The sequence below is a fragment of the Ursus arctos genome, unplaced genomic scaffold, assembly GCF_023065955.2.
Source record: "Ursus arctos isolate Adak ecotype North America unplaced genomic scaffold, UrsArc2.0 scaffold_3, whole genome shotgun sequence".
NCBI classification, from domain to species: domain Eukaryota; kingdom Metazoa; phylum Chordata; class Mammalia; order Carnivora; family Ursidae; genus Ursus; species Ursus arctos.
In genome coordinates this window covers 50,527,748-50,555,292 of record NW_026622985.1, presented here as the reverse complement: position 1 = coordinate 50,555,292, position 27,545 = coordinate 50,527,748, and the positions used below count along the sequence as shown (strand labels likewise).

General features: G+C 40.7%; 1 protein-coding gene across 1 annotated transcript in view; it reads right to left on the bottom strand.

Annotated features, from left to right (window-relative positions):
• Positions 1-27,545, bottom strand: part of DNAH11 (dynein axonemal heavy chain 11) — a 308,187-nt gene that overhangs the window by 195,030 nt on the left and 85,612 nt on the right. Inside the window, 5 exon segments of the mRNA XM_057304208.1 lie at positions 78-234; positions 3,714-3,874; positions 5,597-5,728; positions 23,793-24,026; positions 27,294-27,443. Of these exon segments, the coding sequence (XP_057160191.1) occupies positions 78-234; positions 3,714-3,874; positions 5,597-5,728; positions 23,793-24,026; positions 27,294-27,443 (834 nt within the window).

The following is a 27,545-nucleotide window of genomic DNA, read 5'->3' as shown; positions in this document are numbered from 1 at the left end:
GTTTTGAGCTCTTAGTTTCACTCATTCCAAATCGGAGATAATATCGTCAGAAATGTAACATTTTCTAACTCACTCACTTTGTAGTCCATTTGCTCTGAGCAGTTGAATACGTAAACCATCATGCCAAGGGCACGTCCAAGATCTTTGGTGGTTTCTGTTTTCCCCGTACCGGCTGGGCCAGCTGGAGCTCCACTCATGGTTAAATGAAGTGACTGAGTTAAAGTGATGTAACACCTTCAAACCATTGACAGCACAAATATTACAGTCTAATATGAGATTTTTAAAGAACATTAGGGGCAATCTAATTTTTTCTTTAGTTTAAGAAGTACTAACACACAATACTGATATACCCTTGATTTGTTCATGGCAATAACAAGAGTCAGAATAATATTTCCTATGGAATTTAATTTTAGGTTGGCTATTTAAAAATAACAAAGCACATACTGCTTTGTCTCATTTCCTAAGAACTACGCATCAATACAAATAACACGTGATTCCCAATGCTACTGAATTTCTGATGTGTCTGGGTAGAGATACTATTAATATGGCAGACAACATTCCAAACTATTGTTTATAAAAGAAAAAGAGAAATCTTGGATGATGAATAAATTAAACATTGACTTCATTAAACTGCTATTTAATGAATACACTGAGATATGTAAATACATATAAATGCAGAGTATGCAAATATATACATAGTTCAACGTATAAAGCAAATATACAAAAGGCATTTCACATTAAAATATGTCAGGAATTCACTTTGAATGTGTTGCCACATGCATTCAGATTATGAAAATACCTATTTTTGCAGGAAAGATTCAGAGGTTCTCAGACTGAGGAGAATTATGCAAAGACAGAATCTGATACTTGTAAAAGAAGAAAAAACTAACAAATGGCAAGGATCTAATATGAGATTTCCATAAATTATTTTTGTCTTAGTATGGACAGTGGACCTAAAAAAAAAAAAAAAAAAAAAAAAAAGACATTCGCACAGAGGCCTGAAGACCAAGGACTAGGGTCTATTTGCCAATCATCAGATGTTAATCTTAAATAAGTCTTTTCACATCATTTCCAGTCACTTCTCCTCCATAATAAGAGGTTTCTTGTAGGGCTACGTTAAGAATGCCCAAGGTAAATGGCTTACGAAATCCAGAGTACAATGCAAATAGAAGCAGTCACTTAGGACGATGTAAAGCGTTTCTGTGTTTTATGGCCCGCACATGTTTAGTTGCATCTCACAATGCATACAGAATGGAGAGACCCCTGAATTAGGAATTAGAGCGTTTTTTATAGTGTAGTCTACCCCCACCAGCATCTTTTCTTGTGGTTCCAAGTTTTGGCTGAACAGGCGGCTATCTGCTGCAGACGACCTTTGCTACCACCTTGCAGTTAGGAGCTGCCCAGTGACCAAGCTCCAACCGACACACTGTGTGCTGAGATGCCGTGTACATGTCCCACAACGCCCCCTTCTAGAAGTTTTGCCCTTGTTCCCCGGCTGACACAAAGCGGGAAGTCACATGTGGCACGTGGGCCATGGCCCGGGCTACACGGCGGAACCGCCCGCTCCTGGACTGGGTCACAAGGGCCCCGCCAGCCTGTATGACCGCAGCCCTCGGATCCTGGGTCTCTCGGCAACAGCTTGGCTTTCTGCTCCTGCCAGGCCACCTGTGCTCCCACCTGTATCTCTCTCGGTGACACGCGGCCAACCTACGTCTCTCAACCTGCCCACGCAGGGAAGCAGCCCGCCGACCACACAAAGGGAAGGGCGACATCAAATGAGATGTAATGAGCGTGTCTGAAAGGCATTACTGCGCTAACGGAAACAATCCGTACGCAGCCCAAAAGGCGAAATGGAAAAGAAAGGTGCGCAAAGGGAACATCTTCCGCAGCACCACTCACTCCACCAGAAGGAACATTCAGCTCCCTTTTCACTTGCAAATAAACCACACAGTGATTTTTTTAATTTAAAAAGCCACTAAGCTATTAGTCCTCACGTATTGGCACACTGTCAAGTGTCTCTTTCCTTTGCCTCCTACACCCTGTGCCTCCCCTCCTTCTCAGCTTTATTTATCATGGCGAGCAGGCAGGAGACTCAGCATTTGCAGTTTTGATGATTCTCGAGGTGATTTTGTAAAGGTTCAAGTTTTAATTCCTCACGCTGAAAGGTGTACATAAATTAACCAATTAAGATAGTGAACAATGCGTTTCAGTTAGAGATAAGTCAAAGAGAACTGAATTAGAAAAACAGAACTACAGGGGCGCCTGGGTGGTTCAGTCGGTTAAGCATCTGACTCTTGGTTTTGGCTCAGGTCATGAGCCCAGGGTCATGGGATCGAGCCCCAGAGTCTGGCTCTGAGCTCAGCAGGGAGTCTGATCAAGATTCTCTTTCTCCCTCTCCCTCTGACCCTGTCCCCGCGCTCGTGTGCGCTCTCTCAAATAAATCTTAAAAAAAAAAAATGAAAAACAGATTTACAGTTGATCAGTGATGAACTCACCGGCAGAGTAATACAAGCAAGAACAATCATAAAGCTAGTGGCAGAATTCCACGGACTTCCCAGGACCACCGAGACGAGCCAGCTTTACTGACATATTTAAAACTGTCTACACTTTCATTCCCAGATTAATGGTATGGTATGGTGAGACTTCATAACTGGGAACACTCCTGTGATTTTGAGATGTTTTTTCTTTCAGGAATGCCAACGAATCAATGTGCACTCCCCCCCCCCCCCCCCCGCAGAGGCTGGAATATTGACAGAGAATTCCTGATTAATGGGACATATGCTTATCTCTACAGCATTCCGACCATGTGGATATATGACTTAGAGACAAGTGGCAATGAACTTGTAATAATGGTAACCCCCTGTCCCTTGACATACTTGAGCCACACTGGCTCTGTATCTATCTCTTGACCTGGCCAACCTCCTTCCCATCTTAGCAACTTTGCACTTGTCTCTGCTTGTCACTTTCTGCCCCAGGATGTTTACATAGCTTCTTCAGTATCACTTAGGCCCCAACTCACACAATCTATAGTGGACTCTCCATTCAAGATCCTTTGTAACCTATCACCCTGTTTTATTTTAGTCGTAGCATATATTATCACCTAAAATAACTTTGCTGACTTGTTTATTGTTCCTCTTCATCCCCAGCCACTCACGTGCCACAGTCAACTAGAAAGAGCATTCTAGGAGACCAGGAACCCTGCCTGTTCAACTGTGGAGGAATACTCCACACCGTGCTTCCTAAGTGTTTGTTAAATTGTTTAACGGATCAATGTTCCCACTCTTTTCTTCCTTTCACTGTAGGTAACCCTTCCAAAATGAATCTACATGTAGGCGATTCCTATGTTTACACTTTTGATAAAGGGATGCAGGGGTGGGAGGTGGTTGCAAACCCTGGTATCGGGATGTTAGCCACAGATAAGCAGAGAGAATGGACGCAGAGATCAAGCACGCTGTCCTCCACCATATTGCTCTGTGCGTGATTTCATGATTTGTATACCGGCTTGTGTCTACACTTCTGCTGCTCTAACTGGGTTCTCTTGAACTTATCCCTAACTGAAGTCAGCATCTGCTATGTCGCTTCATGAGTTCATTACACACAGCTTTCATACCTTCCATTCTACTCCCTTCCGTTCCATCTCACACACCTTTACCCACGCGGGGGGACTTTTCCAGCTCGCTTTTTCCCATCTGACTCCAACTTATCACTCTTACCTGTCAGTTAGAGGAGTGATCACCAACCGAGGACTGTTTCCTAAATATTCATAGAAGTACTGGAACTGGGCATCACAAATATTCACAAAGCAGTGTTTCTGGACATCCTCCCACTGGTGACGAAGTTGAGACAGCCAAGCAAAGGCCTGGGGACTGACAACCTGAAAACATCACATGGTCATCACATACAGGGCACTGATAATTTGGAGGCAACAAATTATTACTCGAATCAATGATGCTGATTCACATCTCTAAACTCCCACAAAAGGGCCCTGTCAAGTTGCAGCTGCATGTGGATGGTTCAATACTTAATCAGAAATACGTGTCATCAAAGTCTTCATTTTAAGAAGGCTTTTACTGTAAAACAACATCAATTTGTTCAAGCAAGGCTTTTTTCCCCTTTTAGGAATCAGCCCAGGGGATCTGATCACTTTTCTAACTTTATGCTCATATCACTGAAATCAGAGGGAAAAACACACTCTGTAGTAAAACACATAACCCGTAATTTCCACATGTCAGAGATATAAACAAACTGTACCTTCAACAAAGTCCATTCTAAAGCCAGTTTTACTTTTAGGACAGAGATTTCCCATTTCATTTTTCATTCCATCAAATTACAGTATTTTTTTAAATGCTGTTCTTTATCTTACTCAAGCCTATTCATTCTTTCTCCATTTTGAAAAAATAATTTCAGTCTCATACATTTGTGACCCTACGATTTCTGGGGGACCATTTCAGTTACCACAGTTATTATCTACTACATGTTCTGACATCTACATAAATGCCAAAACTGCACATTTGTGCACATTAGATGATCAGAAATTAGGCAAAGTCTTTACCTCTTTGAGTACAAAGGACATGTTTTAAATCCTAATTTATCCTACCGCAAGTAATGTACTACCACTGATAAAACATAATAAAATATGGAAAAAGGTATAAGGTCATAGTCAAAGAACAGTTCTCAATGGTTCATCACCAAAATGAGAATACATGGTACGTGGCACTTTGCAAGGATCAGTTTTGGATGAGCAACGGTCCAGAACTTGGAGGAAGAAGTATTTTGTCCATTTATGGCTTACACCAAGAAGCACTGCTTGCGCTTTCTGGAGAGAATTAAAATTCACTTTGATTTTAATAAATTGAAAAAGAACTAGCAAAACAACAAGAAACATCTCCAAACACATATATGCATTCAAATTGAGAAAGGAATGGTCTTGCTTTAGGGTACCAGCCCCCAAGACAAGCAACGGGGTGTGGGGAAAGTAGCTGACAGGGATGATAAATCAATACTGCTTAGGAGACAAGCACACTTGTGACATTTCTAAGTAGGACTGTATTTTAGAGAAAAGCTAAGAAAATTCTCCTTTCACATTAAACACTGCCAGTATTTAAGAGACACAAAGGGTTTGTAAAAAGATAAGAAGGATATTAATGCCCTGAAAGGATTAGAAAATGACTTCTCTAAAGTCTGTCATTTAGCCTTAAAAAGACAAGGGGTGACCAATATTTCCTTCTTCAAAACAAAGGCACAGAGTTGGAAGCCACAGAGGCAATATCACAGGCCAAAGGACCAAGATGACATGTAGACAGGTAAACGAACACGGTGACTTCATGAGGTTCTCCTATCCTGGGTTAACTATTTGGGTGACATGTATTAGAGGTTCCTGACTTGGAGAAACTCTGTGGGATACCACTTGGGCTAACTCTCACGAAGATAACTAGCTAACTCAAATCAAAGCCACTCTTAGTAAGTACAACTAACTTCACAGGACTAATTAAAAATACACAACATAAAAAAATGACTTCCTTAGAAGTACGCGTGATAATAAAAACTACTTTTGGGAAACAAACAAAAATACATGGAATTTCTATGAAGAACTTGCCTTCTGAGATATAAGCTTGGCCACCACATCTCTGGCATGGACGTCGATGGTACAAATTGTCATGATCTTCTGCCTCTCTCCAGGTAGAAGTTCTCCCAGTAAAAGCGCAATCAGGGTGTTCAACTGAGAAATCTAGAAGAAATTGTGTAAAAAGATAAAGATTACAAATATGGAGTCTAACAGCCCAACAAGTCTTCTTATTTGTGAAGAGCCCTCTAGTTTACAAAACCATTTCAAATATGTATCTCAGCTAGCCCTCAAACATCCAGGGGGGAGGAGAGAAAGGAAGGGATGTTATTAATTATATTTAATTAATTAATCAATTAATTAATAATAAATATTATAACCCCCACCCATACCCCCTTGAGCTGAGACTCAAGGGAAATGCCTGAGTAATGACAAAGCCAGAGGTCTGCAGCAAGGCTTCCTGGCTGCACTGAACTGACTCTCCATCCTCAGGATGATGAGTCCACAACTTTGCTGGGATAGAAAAGAGGACAAATTTTAAAAGGTCAAATTGAGCTAACCTCTGTAAAAGTACATTAAGAACTAAATATCAAGTTGTCTTTTTGTTTGGTTTTTGTTATTTGGGTTTTTTTTAAGATTTATTTATTCATTTTAGAGAGAGAAAAAGAGACAGAGAGAGTGAGTGCTGGATGGGCAGAGAGAAGGAGAGAAAGAATCCTTAAGCAGACCCTCACTGAGTGTGGAACCTGATGTGGGACTCGATCGCACGACCCTGAGATCATGACCTGAGCTGAAACCAAGAGTCAGATGCTTAACCAACTGAGCCACTCAGGTGCCCCATTATTTGGGGTTTTTTTGTTTGTTTTTGCAAAGCAGATAGGTTGGTAGGAAAATATTTAAAATGTATAGCTGAAGACTATTGCCCTAATTCTTCTTACTCATACCCCTATTCTTAGGTCCACTGATTTCTTACATCACTATTTTTCAAACTACAGGGTCTCTTTTCATAGAATGTAAGGGAACAAAATGGAACGATGGGGAATAGAAAATGCTGCATTACAGAAGAATACGTATGGTTTTGTGAAACTTTCAGTTTCTGTTGAGTACGTATACATACGTGTGTAAACTAGATCTGATACAAAATATTTCTCGCTGTTGTGTCCAAAAGCTTTTAAAGATATTCACTTAGGGGACCATTTTGTTGGCGTGCTTATTTATTCAGAGCACGCCTGCTTTATACAAGGCTTCTCCGACACTCCCCCAGTTCTGCCCTATTTCAGGGTAACGCAGAGTAAAACAATACTGCCTTTTCCTTTTTTGCTCTGCAAAGGACCGTCCATTGCAAACTGTTAGCTCCTGAGAGAACTGGTAATGAGTGACTATGACACATCACCAGAGGCTCTCAAACCTTTGGGGCCTACCGTCAAAATCACGCTCCCCATGGCACTATTATCACATCCCAGAAAACAGCCCGCACTGCAGACTTCCCTGAGCCTGCAGGGCAGCTGAGCTGGAGAAGGGGAAGCAGCCTAGTGAGGACGCACAAGGCAGGCAGAGCGACAGTAACCGCAACACGCGCGGAGCCAGCCACCAGCCAGGTTGTCCTTATCATTCCATTCAATCTTCACAAAAACTGATTACTGGGGGCGCCTGGGTAGCGCAGTCGTTAAAGCGTCTGCCTTCGGCTCAGGGCGTGATCCCAGTGTTCCAGGATCGAGTCCCACATCGGGCTCCTCCGCTGGGAGCCTGCTTCTTCCTCTCTCACTCGCCTGCTGTGTTCCCTCTCTCGCTGGCTGTCTCTCTGTCACATAAATAAATAAAATCTTAAAAAAAAAAAAAACTGATTACTATCCTAACTTTGCAGATGAGGAAACTGAGTCACAAGCGTAATAGCATGAGAGGGGTAATTCATTTTTTTTAGAAGATTTTATTTATTTGAGAGAGAGAGAGAGAGAGCCCAAGCAGGGGGAGCAGAAGGCAGAATGAGAGGGAGAAGCAGACTGCCTGCTAAGCAGGGATCCCAATGTAGGACTCGATCCCAGGACCCCAGGATCATGACCTGAGCCAAAGGCAGGCGCTCAACCAACTGAGCCACCCAGGCGCCCCAGGAGGGGTAATTCAAATCCAGACAGTCTGCCTTCAGAGCCTGACCTCTTACTGGTCCCATCACTTAAAGAGCCACCCACCACCTGTGAGGCGGAGAAACTGTCCAAGAGACATTCCAGAGGGACTTAAAACCAAACACAATGGAAGGTTGGTTCAAAGGAATAAAATGTGTGTACTTTAGACATTCAGAATATACAACATCCTTATAACCATTTATCTGCTTTTAATACTTTACATCTATAAAATGTAGCCACATGATTAAAAAAAAAAAAAAAAACAGAGGTGATCACTATTTCACAGACGGCACGTTCAGTGTACCTGAGATTTTAGGTTCCGTGAGGCACATCTGTGTCTGTCTAGTACACTCCTTTGTCCCCAGAGCCCTCAAGGAGCTAGCTGTCGAACAGCAGGCACTCAGTGTTTGCTGAGTACATTACTGAATGTACGTTATTAGCTTATGCACATCCAAGTTTGCCAACAAAGTTCATATGCATGTTGGTTAGAAGAGAAGTATTCTGGCATTGGCTATTTTCTCATCTGGGTCAAGATATCCAGTCTGTAGAGTGTCAATTCTTACACCAGTTCCAGTATTTAGTTTAAAACAATGGGCTATAGGAACAGTAATAATACCTTATGCCTTGTAAGAACATTTATAATTCCAAGTGCTTTCACATGCATTGTCTTGTCTGAGACTCCTACACCCTGTGATTTCGCCATTATTGATTCATTTGTCACCAAAGTTCAGTCAAGTGAAAGAGGATTAAAAATATAACTCGTCAACAGTATCTGCTCGGCATTCTATGTTGGAGATCTGATGTTGTCTCTCAGGATTCCATATACCCGGCAATGCTCTCTCGTAATAAAATTCTGTACCCACAAAAATAAAGTTATAAAATGCCTATCACTTGGGCGGCAGCATCAGGCACTACGACCATCTGGTCATACTATGAATGCATACATGTTTATGGCCTGTGACATATAACACATATCTGGGCAGCGTTAAAGAAATGCCTTCTCATACAATCAGCACTTCCTCTTGCCCTTCATCAAAGCAGTGTTACGTCATACTCTGTGAGGGTCAGGCATGTCTGCCTCAAGTCAACAGCCGAGCCCCACCTTGAAACTCAAAGGGCTGTTCTCCTTGTACACCTTGCCTTTGGCTGGAGCCTAAGCACAGCGCATATCCTGACCTGGAAGGAAGCCCACCTTTGAACACGATCCAAACTCCTCCTCATGAGCACAAAGCCCTCCATGACCTCCCCCTCTCCTTTCCTACCTCACATCGCTCCACCTGTACGGCCTTCATGTTCTTCCATCATGGCTAGTTCAAGGCCACAGAAACTGTTTCATCTTCCTGGAGGCATTTCCCCTCTGATCTTTATATGGTTGGCTTCCCTTCATCGTTCATGTCTTAGTTCAAAATTGCCTCCTCAGATGGGCCTTCCCTGGCCATCCCATTTCCTATTACCACACCCCCCCCGCCACCATTATTCTACAGGCTCCTATTTTATTTCCTCATGGGACTTACTAGTATCCTATCACTCACTTACTTATTTCCTTGTTTCCTATTTGTCTCCTCCACCTGACTGTAAGCTCTAAAGGAACAAGGCTCTCACCTGTCTTATTCGGTCCTACAACCCCATCCCCAGTACCGTGGCCCGCATAAGGCATAATCTCAGTACACACTCATCACGTGGACGGCAGCAACAATCCACACCACGTCAACATTTGTTCTCTCGGTCACACAGTCACACAAATGGGATGACTGTTTCCACGGGTGACAGGTCAAGGCAGAACGCAGATGCGTGATTAGAATCGTCTTGCTAGAGTAAGAAAAAAGTGCTAGGATAGCGCACAGAAAGAGGGCCTGGCCTCGTCGAGGGCTTGAAAAGACATTTTGGAGGAAAGGGTATTTATGCTAAGACTTAAAGGATGAGTATAATGTAGGTTGTAAAAAAAACTAAGAGGCTGGGTCCCCCAGGGAGGCAGGGTGGAAGCCACCAGAGGCAGCCTGTGTGAACACCCAGAAGACAGCAGGGCAACCCTGGCAGGGAACAGACACAAGTCTCGCACGCGAGAGGGGCGGGGCCAGGTCGACCACACGCACGAGGTGCTGCAGAGAGAAGGTGCAAACATACAGGGCTTGGCCAGCTCATTGAGAGTTGGAACGTCAAGGGCAATGAGATGTTGAAGAGTTTTAAGAAGCATGATAGTAATCAGATTTGTGTTTCTACAAGACTTCTCTGCCTGTAGGATGACGAATTGGAGGGAAACCAGACTAGAGAAGACAGACCTGAGAGCAGAACGCTATCATCATGCAGGTGAGAAAAAAGTGTGTCTGGGACAGGTTATTAAAGTGGGGGAGGAAACCGTGAGAACAGATATATTTAGGGTAACGGAAGAGATGTGGTGGCTGATGGCACAGCAGATAAAATAATTGTCAGATGTGCTTCGAGGTGAGCAACTAGTGAGGGATGTTGGGTGTTTCTCTTTTCTGAACTTGGAAACACTGGAGAAGTGGGTTTGAGAAGAAGAGTGAATATATATCCCACGTTCTAGGTTGGACGTGCCTGTCAAATGTCCAGTGGAAAAGCCCAATATGCTTTCGTTATGCTTCAGGAGAGACGTCCGAGCTGGACATCACAGTCGTGAGCATTTTACCAAAGAAAGGAAGCAGCCATAAAAGCAGACGCGACGAGCAGGGATGTGTGGTACGGTAGGAAGACAAAGGCGCCTAAGTAGAGCCGTGAGACACGAAGGTGGAGGACGAGGGGCAAGGAAAGAAAACTGAAGAGCCCGCGACGGTGATGATAAAGTAGATTTCAAACAGACACGAAGTAAGGGAAGAGAGTATTAGAGGAGGAGGAAGTATTTCTAACAACACAGAGACTCAGTCAAGTGGTGGAACTGGGTCATGGAGAGAAATGAGAAGGAGAAGATCAAATAGTCAAGTATCGATATGCAGCTCGAACAGCTCGGTTATAATAAAAGCTACAGGGTTAGAGCAGGAAGTGGGAGATGTGACATCTAGGCACAATTTCTGCGGGTTACTTTGTTTGTAAGCAATGAGAGCCTTGGGAATGTTTAAATGCTGACAGCAACGAGCCAGAACGAGCATCGGAAGACACAGTAGAAAAGGCAGCCAGGGAATCCTGAAGGCCCGTTTCAGAAGAGACCCAAGCACAGGTGGGGAAATGGCTCCCGCCAGTCAGAGGCTCCTCCTCCATTCGAACAGGACAGTGATGCAGAGGGCTGAACACCAGCTCATCGTGGCTGATCTAGTTCCTGGCATCAACAGATAATAAGAGCTGATATTTAATGAGCTCTTACTATCTAATAAGCATTGTGTGTATGCGCATACGTATGTGTATACATAAAGCACATATGTATAGAATACTAATTCAATCATGACAATAACCCTATGAAGAAGGTACCATCATGATTCCAATTTTATATAAGAGAATTTGCTCAAGATCACACAGTTCTCAACAGTGGAACCAGGATTTAGGACCTGATTCCAGGACTTTATTGCATATTTTTATAAACACAAAACTTCCCCAAGTGGACCACATATTATTCTCTACCAGGTCATACTGGCCAGACAAGAGCTGACCTGTTATGATTCCGGCAGTGAAGGGAAATAACTAGGTATCCACCACCTAGGTATTCTCTTGTTTGGATAAAAATGGAAACACTTCCCAAAAAAGCCACATGAATCATGACTACCACTGAGGTTTATACTTAGATTGTCTAAGACACTAAGGTGTTCAAAAAGAGGGTCACTGCATTGATGGGGTGATGGGGAGCTCACCATGAAGGAAGGTACCAGGCATAGAAAGTCACAGACTCAAGGTCAGAGAAAAGGGCTGGTTCTTGATCCATGGTGGTGGCTGATTCTCAATTGTGTCCTGCCCGCCCAGTTCCTGCGGTGGTGCGGTGTGAAGACACCATTTATGTGAACCTAAAGAACTAAGCCACTAAATACTATAGACTTAAATAAGACAACACAAGAACAACATCTTCCTCACAGTGGAAGCGTGCGATTTTACCAGCATCAGGCAAGGCAGATTTCCCAAATGAGGTACACCTGAGCCACGGAGGCTGAGAAGCTGGAGGGGCCCCTCTGCTGAAATGTTAAGATCTGAGCTTACAGTCATCAGCGAACTTTGCAATGTAACTACTATAGCACTTGGAGGGGTCAGCTACCAGAACCCTCAGTCCCTTTCCAACTGGACATCACACAGAAGTAAATGTTCTTTTCATTTTATAACAATAGCAACAAGGATGTCGAATCCTGAAAACCACCCATGTTTCAGTTTTAGCAGTATCAGAAGCAATGGATTTTCTTTGCAGCTTCAACAAAGCAAAGTGCCGAGGAAACCAGGTCCCATCAGGGCATGAGTTGTGGAGCCCCCGTCTGTGGCCTTCCTTTCCCCTGTTCATTTCCTACTTCTCCATTAATCACATTGCTAAACCCAGCACAATACTGAGCAATGAATGTCAGCGACAGTGCACGTAATTACCTCATTCTTGACACTAATGGAAAGGATTCCAAAGTTTCACCATTAAGCATGATTTTCTCTGCAGGTTTCTAGTAGATATTCTTCATCAAGTTATAAAGTTTCCTTCAAATGCTTGTATTAGAAAAGAAAATGGTGTAAAATCAGTAAGCTACCACCTTAAGAAACTTGAAAAAGAGGAGCAAATTAAAGTAAGTAGATGGAAGTAATCAAGATAAAGTGGAAGTCAATGAAATATAAAACAATAGACAAAAATCAACAAAGTCAAAGATCAGTTCTTTGAAAATGTAAGTAAAAATGATAATCACAGAGAAAGCCTGATTTCAAAGAGAGAGAGAGAACACAAATCACCAATACCAGGAATGCGGGAAGGACATGATATGAGATCCTCCAGATGCCCCAAGGATAATGTTAAGAAACAGAGACCAATTCACGTCAATACACTTAAAAACTTAGATCAAGGCTGAAAGTAAAGGTCCTGTAAAGGTCCAGACAGTCAACATCTGAGGCACTGAGGTCTACAACATCTCTACTGAGATGATTTCACGTAGCCACGGCAGTGTTAAAGCATCCGAAGACATAGGCACTGGGCCAGATTTGGCCAGAGGGCTGTAATGTGCCAGTCCCTGACTTAGATAAAATGGATAAATACCTTGAAAAACACAAATTTTCAAAAGTGATGCAAGAAAAAAAGAAAAAAGAAAAACTATACAGCACCATATATGTACAAAAGAAATTGATTTATAATTAAAAAATGATCCACGAAGAAAACTCCAGGTCCAGATGGTATCTCCAGTGATTTCTGTTGTAAACTCTTTCACAAAATACATGAGAATACAGTATTTTCCAATTCCTTTTAAAGAGCATACTGCTGATGCCCAAACTGGCAGAGATATTATAAGGAAACTACAGATAAACATCCCTTATGAACATATATAGAGAATTCCTGGACAGAATATTTGCAAATGAAACCCAGCAAAAATACATATATACATATATAAGCGATAATACATCATTAACCAAGTGGAGTTTATTTCAGGAATGCAAAGTTGGCGTAGCATTCAAAAATTCACCACAGTAACAGAATAAAAGAGGCAGACACATGAATAATCTCAACAGATTTGAAAAAGTTCAATATCTCTTCAAGATGAAAAATTAGTATATAGCAATGGAAGGGCTCTCCCTCAATTTCAGAAAGGGCATCTACACAAATCTGTAACAATTACCAGATTTAATAGATAAATTTAAATTATTCTTCCCTGAGACTGGAGATCAGCCAGGATGTCTGCTCTATCTACTTCCATTCAACACGGCACTGGAGGTCCCAGCTGAGTCACAAACTCAAGATAAGGGAATAAAGGGCAAAAAAGAATGGGAGACCGGAAGTAAAACTGTTATTACTGACAGATGTTCTGTTCATGGACACAGAAAGCCCTAGGAAACTAAAGACAAACAAACAAACAAACAAACAAAACTTACTAAAACTAATAAATTAGCAAATTTGGCAAAGTCCTAAAGCACAAGAATATTTAAAAATCCATCGAATTTTATATGCCACACACAAACACGGGGAAACAAAATTTAAAGCATCAAAACATATCAACTATCTAAAATTAAGTGTAGCAAGGAATGTGCAAGGCCCTGACACTGAAAACCACAGAAAATATTTTGAGGGAAATTAAAGACAAACCATGTCAAGACATACACCATGTTCTTAGGTACGATGCATCATGGTCGACATACCACCCTCCCAACATTCCTATTTATATTTGATGTCACCCCAGTTAAAATTAATTAGGCTAAAAGATTAGGCTTCTAAAAATAAACAATATGATAATTTATGTGGACATGAACAGAACCTAGAATGTCCCAAACAATTTCGGGGAAAAAATTTAAAAATAGAACTTGGAGGCTACATATAACATGATTTCAAGGCTTATTATAAAGCTACAATAATTAATACAGCGTGGATTTGGCATAAAAACACCAAAACAGATGAATACAACAGGAGAGTCTGGAAATAGAACCCTTATATATGACTATGATCAAAGTACCAAGTTAATACAATGGAAAAGAAAAAAAAATTATACATGGATCACAGATCAAAATGAAAAATCCAGAATCATAAAACACCTATAAGGAAACGGGAGAATATTTTCACAACATTGAGATAGGTTAAGAATTTCTTATGCATGACATAATAATTATCAATCATAGAAGAAAAATTTGATACGCTATGCGCCAAATGAAAACATTCCACTCACAAAACATACCATTAGTAAAGTGAGCAGTCTGTTCATTTCCTTCAAAGGAACTATAACCAAATAAATCCTCTAACCAACAATAAAAAAACAAACATCCCAATTAAAAGCAAACAAACTGGGCAAGTTATTTGAACAGATACTTCACAATAAAAGATATATGAATGCCAATAAACATGTGAAAAGTTACTCAACATCTCTAGCCATTATAGATAAGCCAGTTAAAACCACGAAACACTATTTCACACCCACTAGAATGTCTGCTGTTGTATAGACTGATGACACTCAATACTGGCCAATATATGAAGCAACTAGAATTATGTCACCTTGTTAATGGGAATGTAATGATGGAGACCTGTCTGGCAGTTTTTTAAATGGGTAAACATATACCTTCTCTATGGTTCAGCAATTTCACGTTTAGATATTTTACCCAGGAGAAAGGGAAATCTATGTTTATCAAAAGACTTGGGCAAGAATGTTCCAAGCAGCTTTAGAAACAGTAGCCTCAAACTGGAAACCCCAATGTCAATCAACAGAACGGTTACACAAAGTGTGGTATAGTTATACAATGGAATACTAAGCAACAAAGAACAATGAACTTCTAACACAAACAAGCATGCTTGTTAAGAAATGAGAACGGTCTGAGATTTTACTCTACCTGTATGCTGAAGTCAGCCTGGCACAGATTAAGGAATGCTGGCAGAAGACACAGAGCCTCTGGGTCACAGATAAAGGACAGTTCACTAGTCATACCAACAGTATTGAGTAGTATCTAAGTCTCAACATTTGCACCAGTCCCTGATCCCCAACGTTTAAAGGAGAACCCCAAAAGAGCCACATAATGCTTGCATATGCAGTGAGTTAACAGGACAGGAACCTTGAGTTTAGGGAACCCAAATCGTTTCTAACAGACAGTAATCACGTCTGAACTTAGCCCTGGAAGGAGATTTTCTCTGTATTATACTGGAAAGTAAGCCAATTTACCCTTTGCTCTGGAGAGAAACACTATAGAGACTATCTTCCAAGGATGTTTGTATAATAAACATCCTTGGAAGATAGTCTAGAACAAAAGTATTAAGTTCTTCTGCTCAAAAAATGTACAAAATTTGAGACCCACAGAAGATGGTCTCTCAACAGTGTTAAGTGAAAAATCCAGACCAAAAAAGAGGATAGATTAATTCATGAGATTGGCCAACAGAATTTTCTTCTGTACTTTATAATGCCTCCTTGCTTTTTCTATTAAGTTTATTATAACTTTACAAAATGAGTAAAAAAAAAAAATTCCATCTTTTTCTACACTCTAGACCAGGTGATAAAACATGCTATTTTATCTGGAGCAGGGCTCAACCTAGGGGGTGGGTACCCAAATTCAACTACCTTGATTACCATTTCAATTATTTCTGTGGTTACTGGTCTACTCAAGTTTCCACCTCATTTTGAATCTATTTCAGAAAGGGTGTTCATGGAAAATCATCCATTTATTTTACATTTCTGACTTAATATTTAGCATAAAATATTGTCATTTATACGATCTTTTTAAAAGTTCTTCTCATAGGAAGTTATGGTTCCTTTCCCTGATCTTTTTTCCATCTCCCCCCACCACACTTTTTTTTTTTTTTTTTTTTTTTTGCTTCCTCCTCTTAACTACAAAAATTTGTTGTTATGGGGACACCTGGGTGGCTCAGTTGGTCGAGCATCTGCCTTTGCCTCAGGTCATGATCTCAAGGTCCTGGGACTGAGTCCTGCATAGGGTTCCCTGCTCAGGGGAGAGCCTGCTTCTCCTTCTGCCTGCTGCTCCCCCTGCTTGTGCGTGCACGTGCTCTCTCTCTCTCTGACCAATAAAAAAATCTTTAAAAAAATTTTGCTAAAAAAAAATTTTGTTATGGTCTATTTAAAGAAACAATTCTTGGATTTATGGATCAGACTGGACCCCCATGGCATATATGGGTAATAAATCTCTTTCTCTTACATCTGTCACTGGCGATCTTGAGTGCCACTTCAGGACCTCTTCTGCGGCTTTCTCTAAAACAGGGACTGGCAAACCACCGGCCACCAGACAAATCTGGCTCACTACTGGTTTTTATAAATAAAGTTTTATTGGAACCTCGCCATGCCTATTTATTTAAAAATTACCTATGGCTTCTTCCCTACTGCCACAACAAAAATGAGTCGATGTGAAAGAAACTATACAGTCCAAAGAAACTAAAATATTTCTATCCCATCCTTCAAAGAAAAAGATGCCCAACTAGAGCTCTAGGGTCAAGACGCAGTCATGGCAAAAGTCCTCAATAGATACCTCACAATATTTACAAAGCACTTCTCAGGGCTTTATCCTGGGAGCAAACACACCCACTGCTAAGCTCTTGGGATATACAGGCGACAGAACTGGTTCCAACTGTCCACCTCTTCTACATTTACTCCTTATCACTGACCATGGATCCCACATATTTTTTATTTATTGAATCCAAGTTTGTCACTTCCCTGGAATTTCATTGGATCAAATAGGGTTACAGCTCCAATAGTCTCTTCTTGTTTCATCTGTGGTTTTCTCGGCTCTTAATTACTGATCTCATCTGTTGTCAACTTCTAGGCATCCCCCCAAAGTATCTAGTTCAGTGTATCCAGATACAATATATTTTTATTGCTTGCTTGCCATTCAGTAAAATTTTGTCTGTGTTAAAGAAACCAGATGAAGCGGAAGATGGAGTCACTCATGCTAAGTGCCCTGTGTCAGCAAACTGAAACTTAAGTTTCTATGCTCAGCTTTCCCAGAAAGGCAGGCCTAAGTCAACCAGTCAGCACCTGCCTGCTCCATACAAGTGACCTGACCCAGCTCCAAAACTACCCTTTGCTTCCTATGAGGAAGGAAAACCTGACTTAACCAACCAGCAAATGCCCATTTGTTCCTTGTTCCTGCTCACTTGGACTATAATTTCCTTGTTCCTGCTCACTTGGACTATAAAAATCCCTTGCTTTATCAGCATTTTGGTGCTTCTTTCTGTCAGATTGGATGCTGCCTGATTCGTGAATCATTGAATAGAAGCCTACTAAATTGGTAAACTATGGGAAATTTTTCTTCCAATAGATGAGAGGGGGAGGTAAAGAGTATGTGCTCCACTCATGGGTTCCTGGTATATTAGGAAACACGAGACTATCAGATCACACTTTTCTAGAGAGGCAAAAACAAAAACTTGTGTCCAGTATACACTGGGTAGTTTCAGGTTCATAGGCTTTCCTATTCAAGCAATAAAGCTGGACAAGGAAGGAACAGTATCAACATTGTATCCAACAATGTTGTTTTTGAAAGAATTTCTCAGTGACTAACACTGAGGCCAAACACTGGCCCTAAGAAGCAAAATTAGAGACTCTTCCTTATATGTTATTTCTTAGTCCTTGTGGGGTTGGGGGGGGGGAATGATTTCATATTGCTCATATTGAGTCTTATGGAGAGCACTCTGGGTCATGTCCCGACACAGTAGCAATTAAGCTTTTCAAGTCCAAAATGTTTCCATCTCTTCTTTGATGATTTTCACACAGTTTAATAATAAAGGAAGAGTAGAAACCCCTTTTTACCAGATCCCAAGCCTCCAAAACAAAATACTTTTGCCAAGGACCCCTTGAATCTGAGCAACTGAGTTTATTAGATCTGTGATAGCCTTTAAGACTCTGGCAAGGCAGGGGTATAGACCCAAAATGCAGTCTTTTTGCCTTTAATCCCAACATTATCTCACATAAATTTGCAGGAGAGGAAAAACAGAATGCAAACTACTTACTTCATTTATCTCACTACACTTTGGACATGAGGACTAAGCCAAGAAATTACTTATGCAGGTAGATCATCAATTACGGCCAACGCAGATCTCAGTTTAAATGGAGCCATTTTAAAGGACTAACATTCAGTTTAAAAACTGCTCACAGTATTAGCACGAGTAATTTTAATTAAAAACAAACTCCAGCAGATGGTTACATCCATTTCTGAAGAGAGAACACGAAAGGGGTTTCAATTTAGATGCACACACTTCTCATGAACCGCACGACAGCTTCAACAGTGTTCAAATGTTAGCTTCTCTAATATGCACATTAGTATCAGTTACCAAATTGAAACATTGTATTGAAGGCATCTGTTGGCTGGTCAGTCAAACACTTCAATGTGCGCTAGAAGTGTTTCATAATTAAGTAGGTAAATGCCTTCTTAAACCTTTCTCGTGGTCTGCTTCTCATCTAACATGAAAAGGAAACATTACATAACTCTTGAACAGAATGGAAAACTTTATTTTAAGGGAGGAAAAAAAAACCCTAAATTCTGTTAATTAGTGGAATATGGTGACGCTCCTGGGATATGAAGAACTGTAGCGATAAGAATGAAAAGAATTGACGCAATGTTGCCGACAGGAGAGGGACACCTCTCATAGCTGCTAGTGGGAAGGCAAATTTGCACAATGTTCCAAAGGCTTAAAAGAGGTATACTCTTTGACTTAGCAGTCTTACTTCTGGAAGTTTATCCTGAAAAAATAAAGAAAAATATGTACAATATGTATGTATGTACACACAAGACTGTTTACTGCAGAATTATGAATGATAGCCAAAAACAGAAAACCAACCTAATCACCAGTATCAAGTAGTAATAATAAAAGACACTCTGCAACGTACTGGATTAAGCCAAATGGGCAACTCCTTCATTAAACACATGCACATGCACACACACTTTTAAATAAAGCAAAAATACACCCATGCGCAAAGTCCGTGGCGAAACACGAGAGAGGTGGAAGGAGACAAGGGGACGGAAGGAGGAGAGCGTGGGAGGCAGTGTGTGATAGTCCCTGGTGCCAGAACAGTAGCAATGTCATGGCAGCCTAACATAGGATTTGGGTACAGGTTCAAACATCTGGAGACTGAGATTTAAACCGCCACATGGGAACAAAGCATTTCTGTCTCCTGCCTCTCACACTCCCTGAGCAAGGCCGTGAGTTGGAATTGATATGCTGACATGTAACCGAGATTCTTAGAGTCTTACACAGTCTAATAAAGAGCTCTAGAAAAATTCTACCCATCACCTCAGAGAAGATGAAAGCCTTTGGAAAGGAAAAAGTTCCCTTTAGAGATATCAAAACCTTAAGCCCATGCCACATGATCTGGAAAGCCTCAACGGAGTAATCAACCACAAAATTAATCCAGCATCCATGAAATCTGTGGAGACCTAGAAGACGGAAGAGACACACACTATGGGGACCCAGGCTCTCTCCAGGGCACAGGGAATTCCTGCAGCGAAAACTAACCAGATCAACTTTAAAAATGAACACACAAAAAACAAATTCAGTCTAACAGAAGAACCAGACTTAAAAGAACTAGCATGAGAAGAGTCTAAATGAGACTATTAAAAAGTCTCTTTCAAAGAATTGAGATAAAAAATAATGAAGAGATAAGTCATAAGAAAATAAAGAGAAAGATAGCTAAGTCATCATAAACTGATTTTTAAAGAACCAAAAAGAACTTTGGGAAACTGAGATACGATAATCGAAATTGAACTGATATATGAGTATTTATACTGAATATTTATAGGTAAAGATTACTGGCATCTGCAATTTCCTTTGAAATGAGTCGTAAATAAAAGGTGGACTAAGGGATCTTTAGAGCGGTGGATAAAGCACAGATAATATGATAAAGAAAAAAAATGTTATATAATCTTGGTGTTAGGTTTGCACATCATTATACAATTCAATTTTTTGTCTATATGAAAATTTTATGATAAATTATGGGGGAAGAAATTAATTATGCATCACATTAGACACCAATGTTATTGTCATTTTCATAAGAGCAACAATGACTAACACAAGTCAAGAGTTGACACTTAATCAATTGAGCCACCCAGGCACCCCTGTGTCAAGCACTCTAAAATCGTGTTTTAAATATATTAACTAGTTTAATCCTAACTATATTGTGATACAGGTACTATTATTATTACTGTTTTACAGATGGTAACACTGAGGCACAAAGTTGTTAAATAAATCGCCCACGCAGCACAGCTAATAAACCAATGGTAGAGCTGACATTTGAACCTATGTAACATGGATCTTGATACTTTTTTCTTAATCATTATCCTCTAAGAAAAACAAGTTAGTGACGTGGAAGATGTATTCAACAAGTCACCTAAGGGGAGTCTGCCTGGCTCAGTCAGTAAAGCATGCAACTCTCAATCTCGGGGTTGTGTGTTCGAGCCCCACATTGGGTGTAGAGATTATTTAATAATAAACTATTCAAAAAATTATCTAAATTATACCATGAAAAAAATGGAGAGTTTGAAAATATGAGATAGAGGTTAAAAGACAGAGAGCATGAGAAGACTCAACATATAGCAGATAAAATTCTAAATGAAGAAAACAGAGCAGGGGGCACCTGGGTGGCTCAGTTGGTTAAGCAACTGCCTTCGGCTCAGGTCATGATCCTGGAGTCTCAAGATGGAGTCCCGCATCGGGCTCCCTGCCCAGTGGGGAGTCTGTTTCTCCCTCTGACCCTCCCCCCTCTCATTCTCTCTCTCTCTCTCTCAAATAAATAAATATTTTTAAAAAACACACAAAATAGAGCAAATGGAAGAAAGGCATCAATCAAAGAAAAAATGGAGGGGAATTTTCCAAAACTGAAGACAGACATGTAACTGAAGATTCGAGAAGTTCACAGAGTCTTAGCAGGTTAAATTTTAAAAGCAGGGGGGAAGAATCTATAAGTAGATAAAGAAGAAAACACCACAACCACAAAAAGAAAAAAATCATAAAAGCAGCCAAAGACAGGTTGCTTATGAAGGAAAAATAATTTGGCCTCAAAGTTCACAGCAACAATGAAGGTCATAAGAATATTTTTAAAGTTCCAAAAGAAAATAATTCTCAACTTAGAATTTTAGGCCTTACCTGTCAAGAAAGAAGTCAAAAGAAAGACAAAAGATAAGAAGATGTCCTACTTACTATCCATCACCGCACAAACCACTAAAAGATACACCACAGGAGGAAGGGAATTGGATTTTAAAATAAGACGGGGTAAAAAAATAATAATGAGCAAAGTCACTGCTTAATATGTTGGTAAATCGAAGATTTAAAGGAACACAAATAATGGTTCATTAAAAAAATTAAATTAGGGATGCTTGGGTGGCTCAGGAGGTTAAGTGTCTGACTCTTGGTTTCTGCTCAGGTCATGATCTCAGGGGGGTGAGATAGAGCCCCACGTCGAGTTTCGCACTCAGCAGAGTCTGCTTGAGATTCTTGCCCCTTCCCCCACTCATGCTTTCTAAAAGTAAGTAAATAACATCTTTTTTAAACATTACACTAAACAGCAGCATATAAAACAGCAACCGGATATCAGAATAAAGATTTCCACAGTACTTGTGAGGAAGAGGTAAGATCTATTAACAGTTAACCAGAATGTAAGCACCGTGAAATCAAGAACTTCACTGCTTGAACCACAGAAACTACACAAGCACTTGATGAGCCCTCAGACTATGAGAGTAGACCCCGAGACAGGAGGAAATAAATTCTAGCACGCCCAATAAAGCAATACTATTTGGTCATTTTTAGTGTTAATTTGATAATACTTTGAGTGAAAATACAAAGTAACAAAATGTACGAAACATAAAAAAATTATTTTTTCTATGTATACTTAGATATATTGATACATATCAGCACAAATACACATTTAAATAGCTACACACTGACATATATTTATAGAGAAAGAGAGACAGATGTCTACACATTAACAAAGAAAGAGCACAAATTTTTGACATCTATAGGCCAAAATGTCATCAATGGTCACCTGTGTGAAGAGAAGCTACAAGGGCTATCGGTGTTTTCTAAAAATTATTTTCCTTTTTTTCATTCTCAATCTGTACTTTCTTCTTCTAAATCTTAATATGTTAATAAAGAAATCATGACATTGAAAATAAAGTTGACCGAAGAAATATCCATATCATATAATTTACTGTTTTAAGCCATTAAATATTCTAATTATCACACAAAATGGTATCTTGTAAGCAAAGAGATGGTTAAATTAAGCGACTGAAAAATAAAGTAGGATACGTGTGCTGAAAAATTTAAGTTTGAGCAATGACTGGTAATACCTGAAATTTAAGAGAGGATGTTAAAACTTTTTTTAAAAAAATCCTTTTTTCAATAGATAATCAAAGTACTTTTAATAAACGCACAGTTATCGATAAATTAACCAGAAACTTATTTTTATAAAACCAGAACATAATTAATTGCGGTTTAGTTAACTATTAACGTCCATGAAAAAAAATTACCTACTTAGCTTCCTCATCCAAGTGGCATTGACTAGAATTGTAGAGCTACTGCCCCAGGAGGAAACCAGCCACTTTTGAAAATCCAATCTTGTAACCTAAAGCCTACTCAGTATAAACCAATACCCTCTTTTCCTAAAGACGGACGTCAAGAATAGATTTCTCTCCAAAAGTAAACAATACAGAGACTTCTTCCGTGACATAAATAAGTCAGGTGATCTCTACTCCAGATTCAAGCAAAATTAAAAGAAACAATCAAAACCCTTTAAAGCCTAAAATTCCTGAATGTGTTAACGATACAAGTATCCTTCACTCTCTGCATCTATTTGATTTTCCAGGGACTGAATTAAAAGTGCCAAGAGGACAAACAATAGAAAGTAGCAGAAAGCATTCCAGTGTTACGTACAAATTGTACAACATTGGGAAAATCGCTTAATGTCTCTGGATTCACACTTCATCCACTGACAACAAGAAAGGTAAACACACTAATATTTAAATACCTTTCCAGACTAATGTCCTCTCAATTTAAAAGACAGTAAAAAGGCCGAATCTCTGAATTGTTTGGAGCACACCTTAAGATGGGGGCTTTCGGAGAGGTCACAGCCTAAGTAGGGTGAATAAAATGGAATTCAAAATAGACCATTTTCCAAAACTGCTCATCTGTGATCTGTAATTAACCAAAACCCAAAATACATGAAAACATCTGTCTTTGCCGAAAAGCCCTCCATCTCTCCGAGTCACGCAAATCGTGTACGTATTTTGTAATAAATACTCCATCAGCCTAGATGGAGAGTCTTACACAGAAGGACGGAGACAGGCACAGTATCTAAGAACACGTAATCTACTAGAGGCTTGGGGTTAAGTGACATGATTTTTTTTTTTTAACCCATGTAGCAAACCAGGAGGATAACACAAAGCTAGAAAAAGAAAAATCAAACCACTGACTGCTGAAATAGTCCTAGCATCGCGCCTGGCACACAGAAGACACTCCCTAAATGATGGAGGGATGAATGCTTACCTCTTCAAGTCCCTTCAAGCCTTAAAACCATGCGCCTATAAAATACCTGTTTTTTATGGAAATCCTTTAGGGCTGTTTCATAGCCTTCCTCCAGTCTACTGAAGGCTATTACTACATCCGTCGTCCACCAGATCTGTGAGCCTGTTAGTGCAACTTGTGCCGGGAAATCCAAGATCCACAGTTCCCTAGGTTTTTCCTCATAGGCTGCTATGGCTTCTGTGATAGAACGTCGCACTGTTCCTTGCATAGTCTCTTCAAGTCGCAGCAGCCACGTTTCCACCTTTTGAAGCAAATTGAAATGATTTAGCAAAGGCTTAGCTATGGAAGGGAGATAATTCCATCCTCCATGGGCTCAAAAGCCATGCAGAGAGAGGCCTCGGGGGATTTATTTTCAAGATTGATTTGTTTTTGAGAAAGAGAGAGCCCATGCACGTGCGAGAGAGTGCACACATACTTAAGCATGAAGGGGGTGATGGAGACAGGGAGAGAATCTCAAGCAGACTCCCCGTTGAGCGAGGAGCCTGACGTGGGGCTCGATCTCACACCCCTGAAATCACAACATGAGCCAAAATCAAGAGTCAGACGCTTAACCCACTGAGCCACCCAGTCGCCCCGGATTTATTTTAAATCCAGGTAGAAAACTACAAGAGGTAATAACTCAAAGGATAAGGCCAACAACACTGGAGGAAGTCCATTGAACTGTCTTCTCCCAGAACAGTGCTCATCTTCTTTCATTTCTAATAATTTTCTGCAGCCTCAACAGTGGACATGTTCTCAATTGTTGATTTTTCAGATCTGAAGACAAGGGGCTTTTGGACTAAGATTCCCTGTGGTAATGCACAGTGTTCTGAGAAACCAAACATCACAGCCATCTACTAGATAGAGAAATATGCTAGAATAATATTCTAGAGCTTTGGGGATAATGGTACGTTGATTTCTTAAAAAAATTTTTTTTGATAATTTTTAAATATACTGAAAATTCTTCTCTAAAATCTTCCTAGTTCTTAATCTTAAGACAAAATGTTTCCAGCAAGTGTCTTAATTATATTCCCTACTGGTTCTCATCTTCACACTTGTCAAAAATTAGACAGCAGGAGAGTGTAAGAGATAGGACAACTGCTGACTTGTGAAAGTTAATTTTTTTTTAAATGCAAGTTTACTTTGCCCCCATAAATATATTTTAACCAGTTTTCTATCCTTTTCAAATATGCTTTATTATATTTACCCATATATCTGTTTCCACGGGATGATATTATCTAACAAAAGGATGTGTATACTATTCGCAATAATTGACCTCAGCAATAAGAAACGACCATGATAAATCAATTCCGAGGACCATATGAGATCATGAAGATGTTAAAACTGTTTTTGGGGGGGCACCTCGGTGGCTCAGTCAGTTGAGCGTCCAACTCTTGGTTTCCGCTCAGGTTATGGTCTTGGGGATCGTGAGATCAAGCCCCTCGTCCTGCTCTGCTCTCAGCACAGAGTCTGCTTGAGATTCTCCCCCCACCCACTCCTCACCCCTGCTCACGTTTGTTCTCATTCTCTCTCTCTCTCAAATAAATAAATAAAATCTTAAAAAACAAACAAAAAAACTTTTTTGCCCTGCGTCTGTGGGGATGGCAGAAACATTCATTCCTAGAATCTTTCTCTGGAGAACTGGGAAGAACTGTGCAGTTAATGAGCTGACAGCCTTCCCTACTGAAAGAAAAAGGTAGCACTGGCCTGGCAATGGGCCCAACATCTGAAGAGCCTTCCCGTCCGACTTTGTAACTGGGTTTTGTTCACATGCCTGAGTTCAAAGTCTCTGATCTCATCACTACTTTAGTCACTAAGCACAACTTGTGATGTCACCCAGCAACCAGCTCCTTCAGGAAATCAGACATCACTAGAGCCTTTCCCAAATACTCTGGGATCCCTGTCCTCCAAACGGCCACCTCCTCTCAAGAACTTGCCAGTCCATCTGGGAAGACCAAACACACATATAAGTTGATGTATCATCTCATGTTCAAATGACTATGCCAACAATGGCTACTTAGCTCAGTGTGATCTGAGAACTAAGCTCTGATGAGATGTTGTTTGATCCCTTTCTGTTCTGGTGTTTCTTCAGCTTCTGCCTGACCCCCTATAACAATTACCACTTCCTGTTATTGCTAACTATCCATTTCTTCAAAGAGCCTAAGAGCTCCTCAAAGACAGGGACCATGCCTTACTCCTTTCTGGATCCCCAGCAGCTCAACCCAGCACCTGCTACATAGTAGGCAGTCAATCAACACTGATCAAATGAAATACAAACAGTCTACATTGGGAGGAACTAATCATCAAAGTGCAGGGGGAGAAAAGACCTACAGGAAAGGCATCTTTCTATCAAACAAAGGCAATCAGAGGATCAATGTGGAGTACGCTCAAGTCTCTGGCCTAAATTGCTCACACAGAACAAATGAGAGCACTGTGAAAACACTCAGTACCAAGGGTTCCCGCGAGTGACAACCACATCCGTCAAGTGGACTGTCCTCCTTCTGGGCACTATGCCAGTCGGCTCGCAGTCTGCCGGGGAGGAAGCAGACAGCAACACACTTTTGTCAAGATAGTTTATAGTGACTTTTTCTAATCACTGTAATAATATCCTAAAGAGCCCAAGAGATCAAAAAATATATTTTAATCAAAGTATTCCACCATCTGCTTCCCCTTCATTTGGCAGGATTTCTTGGTACAATATTAAAAAGCTGCAGAGAGAAATAAAGAAAACCCCGGTTAAAAAAAAAAAAAAAAAAAGCCTGCCATCCCATTTCTGCAAAGGACATTTTAAGGCACCCTGCCTCGACCCAAACAGCTCTGGAATGGAGGCCACTGTCTCAGTGAGTCTGTGGATTAAGTCGAGCAGCACAAGCATCATCATAAAAAGATGCGATTCTTCTACATCATCTGGAAACACCAAGAGCTCTTTCTTAAATCATAATGAGCCATTCTTGCCATTAACCGATGAGAGAATCTTGGAGGTATTTGGCTGTGCGAGGAGAGAATATGCTAGCTAACTGTCTGAGCACATGGTGATTAGGGAACATGACATCAGCGTGGTCGACCCCACCAACTGTATTTACGAGCAGCGTGCACAGCATGCACATCACAATCCTGAACCACAAGCCTCTTTAAAACATCTTCCCTGCAAGGCGCTGCTTCACCCCAACACCCAGTGGTGAAACCAGAAAGCTTTGCAGGAGACTCCCATCACTGCGCCGCCACCTGCTTCTCCTTCTGGGGTCCACTCACTCAACCTGCGACCAATCCTTCCTGAGGAGCTCAACTGCTAGCATTTCTGGGACTCTGCGGGGTGCTGAAGCCACGTGCGCACAAACTGGGCAGCACGGCAGACTCCGGCAAGGCACAGCTGTCACACTGGACATGGGTCAACAGGAAGCTCTCATCTCCAAACCAACCAGGGTCTGATTTGACAGCAGTTGATTTTTATTTTTTTGTTCAATTTAACCTTTAAAAATTATCCTGAAAATACTCCCGTAGCACAGAAAATCTCATCATCAAACCTTACATGGCCTATGCATTCGCATTCGGCTTGGAATGGGACGTACTCCTTCTCTTTGCTGTACATTCCAATGGCTCTGTGGGTGGACACATCCTGACCTTCTTCGAACTGCAGATCTGCAACGCTGTCAAAGAGTTTGGCAAGGTGACGTGTCACCTAGGATAATTTGAAAAGGTAAGAGCATTTTTTACTGCAGATATATTCAGGTAACCTAGTGATGATGCCATGTGAATTCACGAAACTTTCTTTATATAGTTA